Consider the following 13,084-nt stretch of genomic DNA (forward strand, 5'->3'; position numbering starts at 1 on the left):
GAAAAGTTTGATCTCCGTTTGGAATTAGCCATGTAGGGATATCCATGACTCATGTAAGGTAGCATAGATATCATATGTGCGTTAGAGCAAGCCTGCAAATATCACAGAAGTGCTCATCACTATGCCTACGCATATAATGTGGTATAGGGAGTGCTGGATTTTTTCTGCCCTTCCCTTCTTTTCTAGTTCTTTTTTGGGAGACTTGTTTTGGGGAGAGGCAGTTGTTCGAAGCAGGTGTTTGGGGGTGGTGTGATCTTCCCCCAGACCTACTCTGGGTAGACTCCAGAAAGAAGAATCTGAGAAAAGCTCTGAATGGAAGAGATAAGTTTGGGGAAATAATGTTCAGAAGCAAGGATAATTATTATTTTTTATTATGCTAGTCAGCACTTCTATAGTGACAATGATGTGCCAAGCACTTTGCTAAACTCTTATAAGTATTATCTGATTTGGTCCTCACAATAATCAGGGAGGGAGATACTATTAGTATCCCCATTAACCTCCTCCAGTGATTAAATAACTCACCCAAGGTCACACAGCCAGAAAGCATCTGAAGTTTTATTGAACTCATGTCTTTTTGTCCCTAGGTCCAGGGCACTTTCATTTTACCAGCTAGCCGCCTCCATGCAAGGAGCAAGGAGGGAGGATCTGAAACTCTGATGTGATGTTAGCACTGTAAGGATCAAGAGAAAAGCTTGAGCCTAGAAATCATGGTGTTTATAGGTGAATAGATGTCCCCAAAATGTAGGGGCTTCCCTGTGTCCCTTCATCTACAGATCAGTTGTAGAAAAACTCAGAACCAGAGAATTACTCTGTGAATTATATTTTTTGGCTTAAGCTATTGATTAGTAATTTACAAGGCTAAGGTTTTTTGCAATATATCTAAAGGTGATGTAATTGATGATCATTTGTTCTTGAAGAAAACCAATGACATGTCAATACATGAGTTGGATTTAAGTGAGGCAAAGCTGGGCAAAGTTGTCCACTTCACTGTCTCCTCCAGAGTCATTAGAGTCCAGTGACAAAACAAGATGACTAGGGATTGCCTGGAATGTGGTGGGTGATTTTGTTTCTCTAACTTAAGATCTTCCCCAGTCTTAGTTTCATTGAATCAGGTATTTCTCTGTCATAATGATAAATGTTGGAAGGGATGTGGGAAAACTGGGACACTAATACATTGTTGATGGAGTTGGGAACTGATCCAACCATTCTGGAGAGCAATTTGGAACTGTGCCCAAAGGGCCATCAAACTGTGTGTACTCTTTGATCCAGCACTGGATCTGTATCTCAAAGAGATCATTAAAATAGGGGAAAGAATCCACTTGTGCAAAAATGTTTGTAGCAGCTCTTTGTATAGTGGCAAGGAATGGAAATGAGTGGATACTCATCAGTTGGGGAATGACTGAATAAGTTATGGTATCAAATATATATATAATAGAATATTATTGTTCTATAAGAAATCATGAACAGGCTGATTTCAGAAAGGCCTGGAGAGCCTTCCATGAACTAATGCTAAGTGAAGTGAGTAGAACCAAGAGAACATAGTGCACAGCAACAAGATTATATCATGATCAGTTGTGAAAATTTTGGCTTTTTTCAACAATGAAGTGATTCAAGGCAATTCCAATAGACTTGTGATGGAAAGAGCCATCTACATCCAGAGAGAGTTCCATGGAGACTAAATGTGATTTACAACATAGTATTTTCGCCTGTTGTTGTTGTTATTTGTTTGCTTGGTTTTTTTTTTTTCTTTCTTATTCCCCCCCCCTTTTTGATCTGATTTTTTTTGTGCAGTATGATAAATGTGGAAATATGTTTAGAAGAATTGCACATGTTTAACCTATATTGGATTGCTTGCTATCTAGGGGAGCAAGGAGCTGGAGAGGGAGGGAGAAAAATTTGAAACATAAGGTTTTGCAAGGGTGAATGTTGAAAACTATCATTGCATATATTTTGAAAAATAAAAAAGCTATTATAAATTTAAATAACATAACATAAAACACTTAGGAGCTGGAAAATAAAGAATATTTTTCTGCCAAAGAGACTAAGGGATAGGAACTAAGTGGTTGGGCACCAGAAATCATGGGAATCAGGACTGTCTCCTTCTTGCCCTATATAGGAAGGAAAATTCTACTGAGCAGTCTGGATTGGAGTAATGGCTTCTGGCAATAAATCTGTGCTTGCTGTGACTACTGTCACTGCCTTCCATTTCTAAACTTTTCTTTCTGGGATCCTGCATCAATTCAGACTCTGAAACTCAAATGGAACAGACCTCACTAAGAATTCTAGGATAGATTTTGAGGAACATTCAATGTTAAGGGACCTTTGGGTTTGAATCCCATGGTGCTTCCTTCTCTTTAGAGGCTGGAAAGGAGCATAGGGTCATAAATTTAGAGATGAAAGCGATATGAGGGACCAGATTCTAATGCAGCTTCTTCATTTTACAGATGGAGAAACTGAGGCCCAAAGAGGATCACTGACTTGCTTAAAGTCACATAGAAGGTAAACATTTAGAACCTGTATCTGAATCCAGTTCTCCTGTCTCAAAACCAAGGTCATTCCCTCCACTGCCCCTCCCCACTATTTCACTTTTGGACAGTGCTAATGGTTAAGAAGTTTTCCTTTTGTAAAGCTAAAAATCTATACATTTGCAAATTTCATGCTTTGTCCCTATTTCTGCCTTCTGAAGTCAAGTAAAGAAAGGTTTAATTCCAATTTTATGACATTCCTTCAAATGTATGAAGACAGATATCTTGTCTTCTGTCCCATTCCCAATCTTTTCTCCAGTCTGAATATCCCAAGCTCTTCACCCTGGAAACTTTCTTCCCTCCAGGCTTTCACACCTTGAAAGTAGTCTATCCTATGTAAGTTCTGAGGGCAGATATTATCTTTTTGCTCATACTTGTATTTCTAGTGTTTAATATACTGCCTGGTGCTTAATGCTTGTTGACTTCTTTCAACAAACCAATGAATGGAATTGTGTTTTCACTGTCCTGGGCATTTCAGATTATCAAATCCTTCCTAAAATGAGGTAGACAGAACTAAACACACAACTCAGTCTGCCCAACAACACATCTAATAATCCTTCTCACAAGAAAAAGCAGGCTAGGATTTAAATCCATATCTTTTGATCCTGTATTCAACACTATCCTACCTCCCTCTTCCTCTGCTGCCAGTGAAGACAAATGACAGTTGAAAGAGCAGAAAGGATCTCTGGAAAGTACTTAAATTCCACCACCTTATCCCCCCCCCCACCCAATCTACAGCATATTTTGAGTTAGGACACAATAGTCTAACTAACTTCTATGTCCCCTATCCACTGGAATTTTGTAGTTTTGTAAAGACAAGCCTCTTGGGGAGGGCTAGAAGATAGGAGCTTTCAGGTGAATTGGAATAGTCTGAAAATCTGCACACTAAATCTCTATTTATGCTTCGGGATCTCATGGATTTTATTTTACTTTTCTCAAGGTAAGGTAGCTTTTATGGGTGGGGAAATGTCTCCGAGATTACAAATCTAATGAGAAATTATTAGGGATGGGGAAAATACTATGAAAATACTCTGTCCTCCATACCCAATTTTATCAGTGAGAAGTACAATGGCAGAATCACAAATCCTAAATCTCCTGACCTTAGTTGCTCTCATTTAAAATTATTTGAGGACCTCCTAAATTCTTCCAGAGACATCCAGAAATCTCACCAGCCTTGATAGTTTAGGACTTGTTTTCTAAAAACAGCTTGGTGCAATGGCAAGAGTGCTAAAGAGTTAGAAGGCATGTCTTCTAATCTTGGAACCAGCTCCTTTCATCTCCTGTCCTGCCAAACTTCTGGTCCCATCAACGGCTTCTGTTCCCTTGGACCATTTCCATTATCTTTCCCTATGGTCCCCCCACAGGCTTCTTATTTTTTTTTTCTGCCCCCTATTCCCTAGGGATATTTTCTAATCTTTCCTTTTGCATAGCAATGAACTAATTTATTGTATCTATTATTAGGCGTGAGATACCATGATGAGAAGGTAATTAGAACTAAAGTCTGTTTTTTTAAAGATATATTTCTCTTCATGACTTTGAGATTGGCACTCTGCTTATTTCTAGTCTATTTCTGTCATTTCCTGTGCTTAGAATGCCCACCTCCTAATTTGTTGAATTACTCTACAAACCCAACTCTAATGCCATCTCCTTCCCAAAATCTTTTTTAATCCCATTTGTTAGTGTCATTCCCACTTAGACCTCACATGGTATTTTGTTTTGTGCTTCTCTAATCCATTTAACATGTAATACTGTGTACTCTAATTATCTGTGCCTGTCTCTTACTTCCGTACTAGAACATAAACTCCATAAGGATGGAGACCATTTTTTGGTATCTCCTCCAGGGTCTAGAATGATTGGTTAATGAATACTTATCAAATAAAAGTTATTTTTCATGGTTATTCTTCTATATTCCAAATCTTGATTTGCCAGCCTTCCCTCTACTGTTAGTACCTACCAGATGATATACTGTTACTATATATTGCAAGTGTTTTTTCTTTCTGTATTTCCTATTATTTCTATTTTCCTTGTGTACCAGTATCATGTAATGATAACAACACTGGACTTAGGAGTCTGAGGACTTGAATTCAAATCCGATTGGACCTCTTTCTGCCTGAATTACCTTGGGCAAATCATGTAACTGGGTCTGTTTCCTCATCTTCAAAATGAGGGAAAGGGGATGGGCTGTTGCAAATGACCTTTATAGCCCCTTTCAACTATAATACTGATTCATTCCATGATCTAACACCCTCCGTCATGGTCCTATGCCACAGCTTGCTTGTTTCCCTTACACTCCTGTTGCTGAAACAAAACTTCCCATTATTGCAGAGAACCATCTTTTCTCTCTGATGGTTTGAAGTTCCTGACCAGGGAACTGGAGAAATAAAAGCCTGCAGAGACCTTCAGGAAAGTATATCACAAACTGTTCTGATGGTGGTCCCAGGTGGTCCCTGGCTCTATGAAGTATTAATCTTCAATTACATGACACTTGTGGTTAGTGAAATTAATTTATTAATCTTGAGCACACTTGGGAGGGAGATGGTGTTGGTCTTTGAGCTTTAGAATGGGGTGGACTGGGGCTAAACTGGTGCTTTGGGGTAAAGGCCTGAATGTAGGAGCTAGGAAGGAAGGTGAGCTTTAAAGGCAGGGTTCTTTCTTTCTTTGGGTTTAAGTGCTTTAAGGTCACTGGGATCTGCTGCTTGGCAACCGATGGTGCCATTCAAGGTAAAGGCACAGATAAGTAGGGAGGCAGGATGGAGCACTAGGCAGCACCTTCTACCTGAAGCATTGGAGTTTCCCTAGCCTCAGGGGCCTCTGAATCTTCCACAGGGCTCCTGGGTGGCTCTAGCTCCAATGATTCTGTTTCAACCACTACCCCTGTCTCAGGCTGATTTTCAACACTCTGGCTAGGGCCCAGTCGGGGAGGTTTGGTGGGAGTGGGTGGAGGTGGGGCAGGGCCCTTGCTCTTTCGGGTGGACAGTGCCCTACGAAGGCTCTGAACCTTCTGCAGGCCAGTACGCCGAAGCCGTTTGGCTCGGGATTCCACTGGCTCCTCATCTGAGCTTTCCTCTTCTTCCAATTCTTCTAGGGCTTCTGGTGCTAGTTCCTTTTCTTCTAGGCCTATGGATTCTGGCTCCTTCTGAAAAGCTCTGGCTGGGATTTCTGCCTCCTCCTGAAAATGAAGAATAAAGAACATTATCTCCCCGGAAACAATGTCTTAGTATAGTTGTTTAATGTGTCACTTTCTAGAAGCAAGACTGCCCATCTGAGCTAACCATCAATAACATATCTCTGTAACTCTCCCAAGCCTTACTTCTGCCCAGAAAATACTTGTAGCATAATTTAGGTTACTCCCTTGCTTCTACAGTCCCAGAAATGGATGGAAAGGAATGGGAGAACCCTAGGGAAAGATGAATAAAGCAATGAGCTGGAATTTAGACCTTACCAATTAATTCATTTACTGCCTAGAAGTCATTTAGTTCCACCCAAATCATTCTATTAAAACGGGAGTCTACGTCAATCAAATGTAGGAAGATCTGTATTGGCTACCCACAGCGGTATAGCCAAGCATCCTTGTCGAGAAAGAGGAAAGAATAATCTTTCCCATAATTTTTTCTACATGGCGTTGGGAGGATGGCGTTAGGGGATTATGTCCCGTGCAAGCCAGGGGATGCCATCATCCACAGACATGAAGCATTGTAGAGAAGAATGCTTCCTCTTTTATCTAGCCTGGACACCTTTGTGTCCGTTGCAGTCCATTTTTCGGAATGTTTTAGAACGCAGAAAATACGCAGGATTATAAAAGAAACCACAAAATCTAATTTAATTTCTTTCCTATTCAAGTTGGTTAATTTTCTTAAATCCGTCCATCGGCAGAGTCTGTGAACCCCAGGAAAAAAGAAGCCCTGAAGTTGAGGCGAAAGCACTAAGGCAGGGAAGGAGTGGAGAACTGGGCTCTAGTCTAGCTCACAGCACTATCTAGCTGCCTGCCTTTGGCTCGCCTCTCTTTGGGGCTGTTCCTCATCTGTAAAACTAGGGCTCTGAACTCCGAGACTCCCTAAGGTCCCTTCCAGCCCTCCATCGGCTTCTGGGTCACTCAGTGCCAACGTGGAGTTTCTGTACGGGCACGGGCGAGGCGGGAGTGGCTACTCGGGCATGGGCATGTGGGCGTGGCCTCGGAGGGTGACGTAACATGGGTGCGGCCCGAAGCTGCACTTCTGAGGCCCCGCGGCCGGGCCAGGAATGTAGGTGCGGTCCAAGGGAGCAGGGGGTGTGCCCCAGGGACTAGGCTTTGGGGCCTGCGCTGGGTGCATCACTGACCTTGAAGAGCTGGACGTGCATCTTGCCGCGGGCGACCAGCAGCTCATGGTTGGCCTCGAGCCGCTGCACCTGGAGCGCGCGGCAGACGGCGCGCTCGCGGGCGGCGTGGGCGTCCGTGCTGACGTTCTCGGCCTCGTCCAGCAGCTGGGCCAGCGCGGTGCTGGTGGCCCCGTAGGTGCAGCTGAGCTTGTCCAGGCCGCTCTGGATGCGGCGCACGGTGCCCGTTAGGCCGCCCTGTCGCCGGGCCAGGCCTCCTTGGCGCTCCCGCACCGCCTCCAGCATGGTGTTCAGCTTCTCCAGGAGCGTCACCACGGTCACCGCATGCACCGGGCCGCGCTCCGCGGCTTCAGTCACCAACACGCCCTCTCCCATGGCCCCTTGAGATGCTCGCGCCCCAGCCCGCTCAGATCTGGTTCCGTTCTGTTGGTCCTGTTGGTGCCGTTCCTCCCTTGGCCGCTTGCGCTCTGCCCGGCGGTCTCCCGGGCTCCTCCCGCCGGGGGCGGGGAGCGCAGCTGGAGGGCCGGGGTCTGTGACTCAGACGGGCGGGGCCGGGGTCTGTAGGGGCTGCCTTTCTCCAGCCGCCACGCCCCGACAAGCCCTCCCTCCCTCCCTTTCTCCTCCTGCGGGGAGCAGAGGGAGTCGGGCAGCTGGGAGCCCGGGTTCCAAAAATGCGTCCTGCGGCTGCCGTGCCCTGGGCGGCCGCCTGCGCAATCTCTCCCTGCTTGGGCGACGCGGGCATCTCCCTCTCACTCAGCCTGCCTAAGGAGCGAAGCACTAGCCCCGGGAGACCAGACCCTTCTAGGCTGTAGCGTTCTTTTAGGCCCGACCCCCGAGGACCACCTTCGAAATGGAAAGCGCTTTGTGGGAGGAGGGGGCCGTAGTCGGCCCCTCCAGATTTGTTTTTACAGATTTGTTCCTCCTCACAAACTTGACTTTCCAAACTGACTGTACACTAACTGCTCCCTTTGCTCCGGATTCCCTGCCTCTCGACCAGCTGTCCGGAATATCGATTCTGGGGGAGAATTCCACAGGCCCGGCCTTACTCAAACTGTACTTCATTGCTATGGGGCTGTTTTCCGACCGCTCCTAATGTTTGGTTGTCTATCACTTAGATTCCTGTCCATATTTAGGCCTCTTGGAGATTTCCCTATTTAACGAGCTAATTTCTTCTCCCACCCTATGTGTGTTCATTTGTTGTTTTTTAAGATGTGATCGTGCCTCAAACTGAGTCTCTTGAAGTCTTATCGATTTAGAATGGCTTCCTGAAAAGTTGTAGCCAAAGGAATTATTTACTTCACTGACCCCCAACAGCTTCACAGTTGTTTTGCTCCAAACTTGGGCCTATTGGACACCTTGAAATGGCTAAATGAATGGGCCGCTAAAACTCAAGCTTGTGACCATACTACCTCCCTGAAGAAAATAGATGAATGGAGACGGGACATCGTCAATCAATAAACATTTATTAAACTCCTACTATGCCCAGGCACTGGGTATATAAAAAGATAAAAAACCTCCTTGCCGTCAAAGGGTTTAGAATTCAATGGAGATGATATCGCAAATATATATATATAGAATAAGAAGTGATTAATTGAGAAGAACAGAATTTAAGAAGGGTTGGGGAAAACTCCCTATAGAGGGTGGGATTTTAGTTGGGCCTTGAATTCAGAGAGGTCAATAATTAGAGCAAAGAAGGGAGAATGTTCAAAGCATGGGAGACAACCAGGGAAAAAAATGCCCAGAACAGGAAGATGAAATGTTTTGTTCCTGGAACAGCCAGGAGGCCAGTATCACTGGATCAAAAAGTATATGTCACAGAGTAAGGTGTGAGGAGATTGGAAAGGTAGAAGGAGACAAGCATTTTGTATTTGATCTTGGAGGCAAGGAAGCCACTGGAATTTATCAAGCAGAAGGTGATATGATTGTATCTTTTGGATGGAAGATGGGTTGTTGTGGGGAAAGCCTTGAGACAGGTAGACGATTGCAATAGTCCAATTATGAAGTGATAAGGTCCTTCACTAGAGGGTTGGCAGTGTTATGGAAGAAAAAGGGGACATATTTGAAAGATGTTAAAAGGTGAAATCGATAGTACTTAGCAACAGCCTGGATATTGAGGATAGGATGAGAATGAGGAGTCCTTTTGGACTCCTGACCATTAGGTTGCAAACCTGAAAGAAAGGGTGAATGGGGTTGCCCTTGACAATAATAAGGAAGAGAAGAGGGAAGAATGGATGGCTTGGGGGAAGATAATCCATTTTGGACATATTGAGTTATTGGTAGCTAGATGATGTGGTAAATAAAGTAAAGGACCTGGAATTTATCTTCCTTAATTCAAATATAACATTAGATATTATCAGTGTGATCTTGGTTAAGTCACTTAATTCTGTTTGCCTCAGTTTCCTCATCTGTAAAATGAGCTAGAGAAGGAAATATCAAATTATTCCATTATCTTTGCCAGGAAAACCCCAACTGGGTCAAAAAGAGTTGGATATAACTGAAACTGACTAAACAACAACTGGACATCCAGTTTAAGATGTTTAAATAGAAATTGGCCATTCAAGGGTCAGCAGAGAGACCGGGGTATTTAGGTAGATTGAAAAATCACAGATTTGGGTTTTTGAAAAGAAATTATTGAGTATAGACATAAGGGGAGAACAGGACAGAAAAAAAATGAATGGAAATGCTGGTTTGGTTCACTAGAAAAACTAATGAGTATGGAAATTAGTTTTCTCTCCAATCTAAATGCTTTGTTTCATTTTAGCCTTCATCCTCAACCCCTTAGTGGTGGTTGATATATTTTTAGATTCATCTCCTTTTCCTTAGCAAAGCAACCTGAGAAGTCACTTAGTCCTTTTATAAATGAAGAAACTGAGATTAAGTGACTTGCCCAAGGTCACAAAAGTAGTAAGTGATAGAATGCTAATACACATTCAGATACTCTGACACCAGATCCCCAATTCTCTCTGTCCATATTGTGCATTTTGTCTGGCTTCTAATCATCCCTAAACATGGGTATACCTTCAAATATTCTATTTTTCACACTCTTCTTTCTACATTATCTCCCAGGTATTTCATAACTCCATGGCTTATATTACTGAATTTAAGTAGGTAATTCTTAAACCTATTTTTAACATGGACCTCCCTAGAGATCCAACCTAACATTTTGCTAAATCATAGAATCTCAGTTGAAAAAGGAAGGAAAATACATTTATTATGCACCTGTTGTGTGCCAGATACCTTACAAGAATTATTTCATTTAATCTTCACAAGAATGCTGGGAGGTCAGTGATATTATTACAGTTCTTATTTTATTCTTGAGGAAGCTGAGGCAGACAAATGTTGTTTCTAACCCAGGGTCACACAGCTAGGAAAGATCTGAGACAAGTTTTGCTCTCATGTCTTCCTGACTCCAGAGTCAACACTGTATGCACAGTAATAGCATGTAGCTATCTCAAAGATTATCTAGTCTAACCAGTATCTGAACAATAACTTTGCCGTACAATATTTCTGGTCAGTTGACATCCAAATTCCTGGAGATCTTAAGTATTGGACAACTAAGGCAGCCTATTCCATTTCCCAACAATTGTTAGTTAATTGTATCCAATTAAAATGTGCCCCTCTAACTTCAGCCTATTGCTTCGTTCCCCCGCAGAAAAGTAAACCATTAATTTCTCCTTCTATGTGTTAGTCTTTTGAATATTATAAGATTGGGTTCGTGCTCTCCCCATCCCTAAAAACTCTAAGCACCTCCAGTTCCTTCAATTGATTCTCAAGTACATAGCTTTTAACTCCAATCATCAGTCTGGGACTTCCTCTGAATCTATAAAAACTTGTTTCTGCACCCAAAACCGAACACAATATTCTAGAGATGATCTGACCAGAGCTGACTACAAAAGAAACTATGGCTATCATTTCCCTAAGTCTAAAAGCAACTTCTGTTTCTGAATCTCAGATTGTAGAATAAATGTTTGTTGAATTGAATTGAATTAGATTGAATTAGCTTTGTTGACAGTTGTACCACATTGTTCATTCCTATTGAGCTTGCTGTCCATATGTTTTTCGCAAGAATTGCTGTCCAGTTATACTTCTTCCATCCAATACTTGTGTAGTTACTTTTTAATAACCCCTATAGGAACCATGTAATTATCTTTATTAAATTATATTTTATTAGTTTTAGCCTTTCATTCTACCCCTGTCAGAATCTTAAGGTCAACATCAATTTAGAATTGCAAAAGATAATCTTTTGTGGAGCCTAGACCCCTTTGGCTATCTGGTGAAGTCTGTGAACCTCTTCTCAGAATAATGGCTTAAGTGCATAAACTAAAAGATACTGTATGTTAAATTCAAATTTTTTTTTAAAAAATAAGTTCATAGGGGGGCAGTTAGGTGGCGCAGTGGATAGAGAATCAGCCCTGAAATCAAGATGACCTGAGTTCCAATCTAGACTCAAGCACTTAACACTTCCTAGCTGTGTGACTCTGGGAAAGTCACTTATCCCCAATTGCCTCAGGGGAAAAAAAGTTCTTAAGTCTTAGGTTAAGGACTCCTGATCTAATCCAAGAACTTCATATTATAGAAAGCAGACAAGGAGAGGGTTAAGGAAGGGGCCTAAGGTTACATAGGGAGTATCAGCTAAGATTTGAAGCTAAATTCTAATTTCAAACACAGCAATTTTTCCTCACTGAAATAAATTGCCTCTTTTTTATCTTGGTTACATACACTATAGTCATACACACATGTGTGCATGTATATGTATATGTTTGCATATTTTTATTTATATGTTTATACACATATGTGTATATATCTATACCTAAATACATCTACATGTACATTTCATATGTATACATGCATTGCCTCTTTTATCTCAACTTTATATATGTATAGATACATGTATAGGCATATGGATGTCTACATTTTATAGGTATATACATATGTGTATATATTAGCAATGCTTTCCCTGATAGCTAATAATTTAATAAAACATACCATCTATATATGTTCTAATTCAGTAAAAATGTTGAACAAGCCAAGATTAATAACTCTGAAGAATTCTAGAAATCTCATCCCAATTGAGTAAATCATTAATCTTTCTTTTGACCATTCTTTGAGTCTGATTGTTCAGATGCCTCCAAAAATTTATAATTGTGCTATTATTTATCCCTTGTCTCTCAATCTCATTTTAGAAAGATGTCATCAGAAACTTTGTCAGATGCCTTTCTAAAATCCAGTTATACTATGCCTAATTATATTCTCCTCATCTACCAGTCTAATAACTCTGTCAAAAAAAAAAAAAAGGAAATGTGATTAGTCTGGTATGAGCTGTTCTGGATGAACCCATACTGGCTTTGGTGGTTGCCACTTCTCTTTCTAAAGATTTGTAAACTATCCCTTTAATAATGGAGTCTAGAAATTTGCCAAAAAATGAAGTTGTTGGCCTATAGTTCAAGAATTCTCTTCCTTCTTTTGGAAAATCAGGTGTCTCCTAATTCTTTACAATTATTAAAAGATCAGTGGCATGATTCAGCAAACCTAGTATCCTAGTTTTAGAGCTGTCAGGGAATTTAGAGATCTAGTGAATAAATACCTTTTCACAAATTAAGAAACTGAGGCTTCCTCTTTCTCCCCCCCCCCCCCACTTTTTTTTTTTTTCAGTTTTCTGGGCTAAAGTTTGTCTGGGCTTGTTGCCTTTATTCTGTGTATTCTTAAATAGTAGACCCTTAGTGCCATGATAGTCATTTAATCAATCTGAACCTCAGTTTCTTTATGTGTAGAATGAAGATAGTATTTTCTCTAGAAGATAAGAAATATATTTTGTAAACCTTAAGGCACTTAATTCAATTTTTCACACAATTGCCAAAGTAATTTTAATAAGGGACATGATTGTTATGTCTTTCTACTGTTCAAGAGCCTTGTTTGTAGGATATGATTAAAGGCACTCAGTCTGATACTCTAAGTCCTTAACAATGTGGCAACAACCTACTTTCCCAGTCATATTTCATATTATACCCATTACATGTACTTTCTTTTCAGGCAAATTGGACTCCTAGTTGTTTCTACTTTTGTATATTCATTCAAACAAGCTGTGCACCAAATCTGTAATAAATTGAATCATTTCTGCCTTTTAGAATCCTTATTCTCAAGTCTTGGCTAAATTGTCCCCACCTTCATATAGTTTTCCATGATTCTCTCAACTGGCCATGTTCTTTTCCTCTTCAAATATTTCTATAACTGTGTTCCGACACATA

At 41.3% G+C, this 13,084-nt stretch overlaps 1 protein-coding gene across 1 annotated transcript; it reads right to left on the reverse strand.

Moving 5' to 3' along the window:
• Positions 1 to 5,010: 5,010 nt before the first annotated feature.
• Positions 5,011 to 7,367, reverse strand: CAVIN3 (caveolae associated protein 3). The gene is made up of 2 exons (XM_051987602.1): positions 6,843 to 7,367; positions 5,011 to 5,694 (listed from the first exon to the last, which is right to left on the reverse strand). The coding sequence occupies exons 1-2, from the start codon at positions 7,212 to 7,214 to the stop codon at positions 5,284 to 5,286; spliced, it is 783 nt and encodes a 260-aa protein (XP_051843562.1). The 5' UTR covers positions 7,215 to 7,367; the 3' UTR covers positions 5,011 to 5,283.
• Between the last annotated feature and the right edge of the window lie 5,717 nt (positions 7,368 to 13,084).

Source organism: Antechinus flavipes, chromosome 3 (genome assembly GCF_016432865.1).
Source record: "Antechinus flavipes isolate AdamAnt ecotype Samford, QLD, Australia chromosome 3, AdamAnt_v2, whole genome shotgun sequence".
Taxonomy (NCBI): domain Eukaryota; kingdom Metazoa; phylum Chordata; class Mammalia; order Dasyuromorphia; family Dasyuridae; genus Antechinus; species Antechinus flavipes.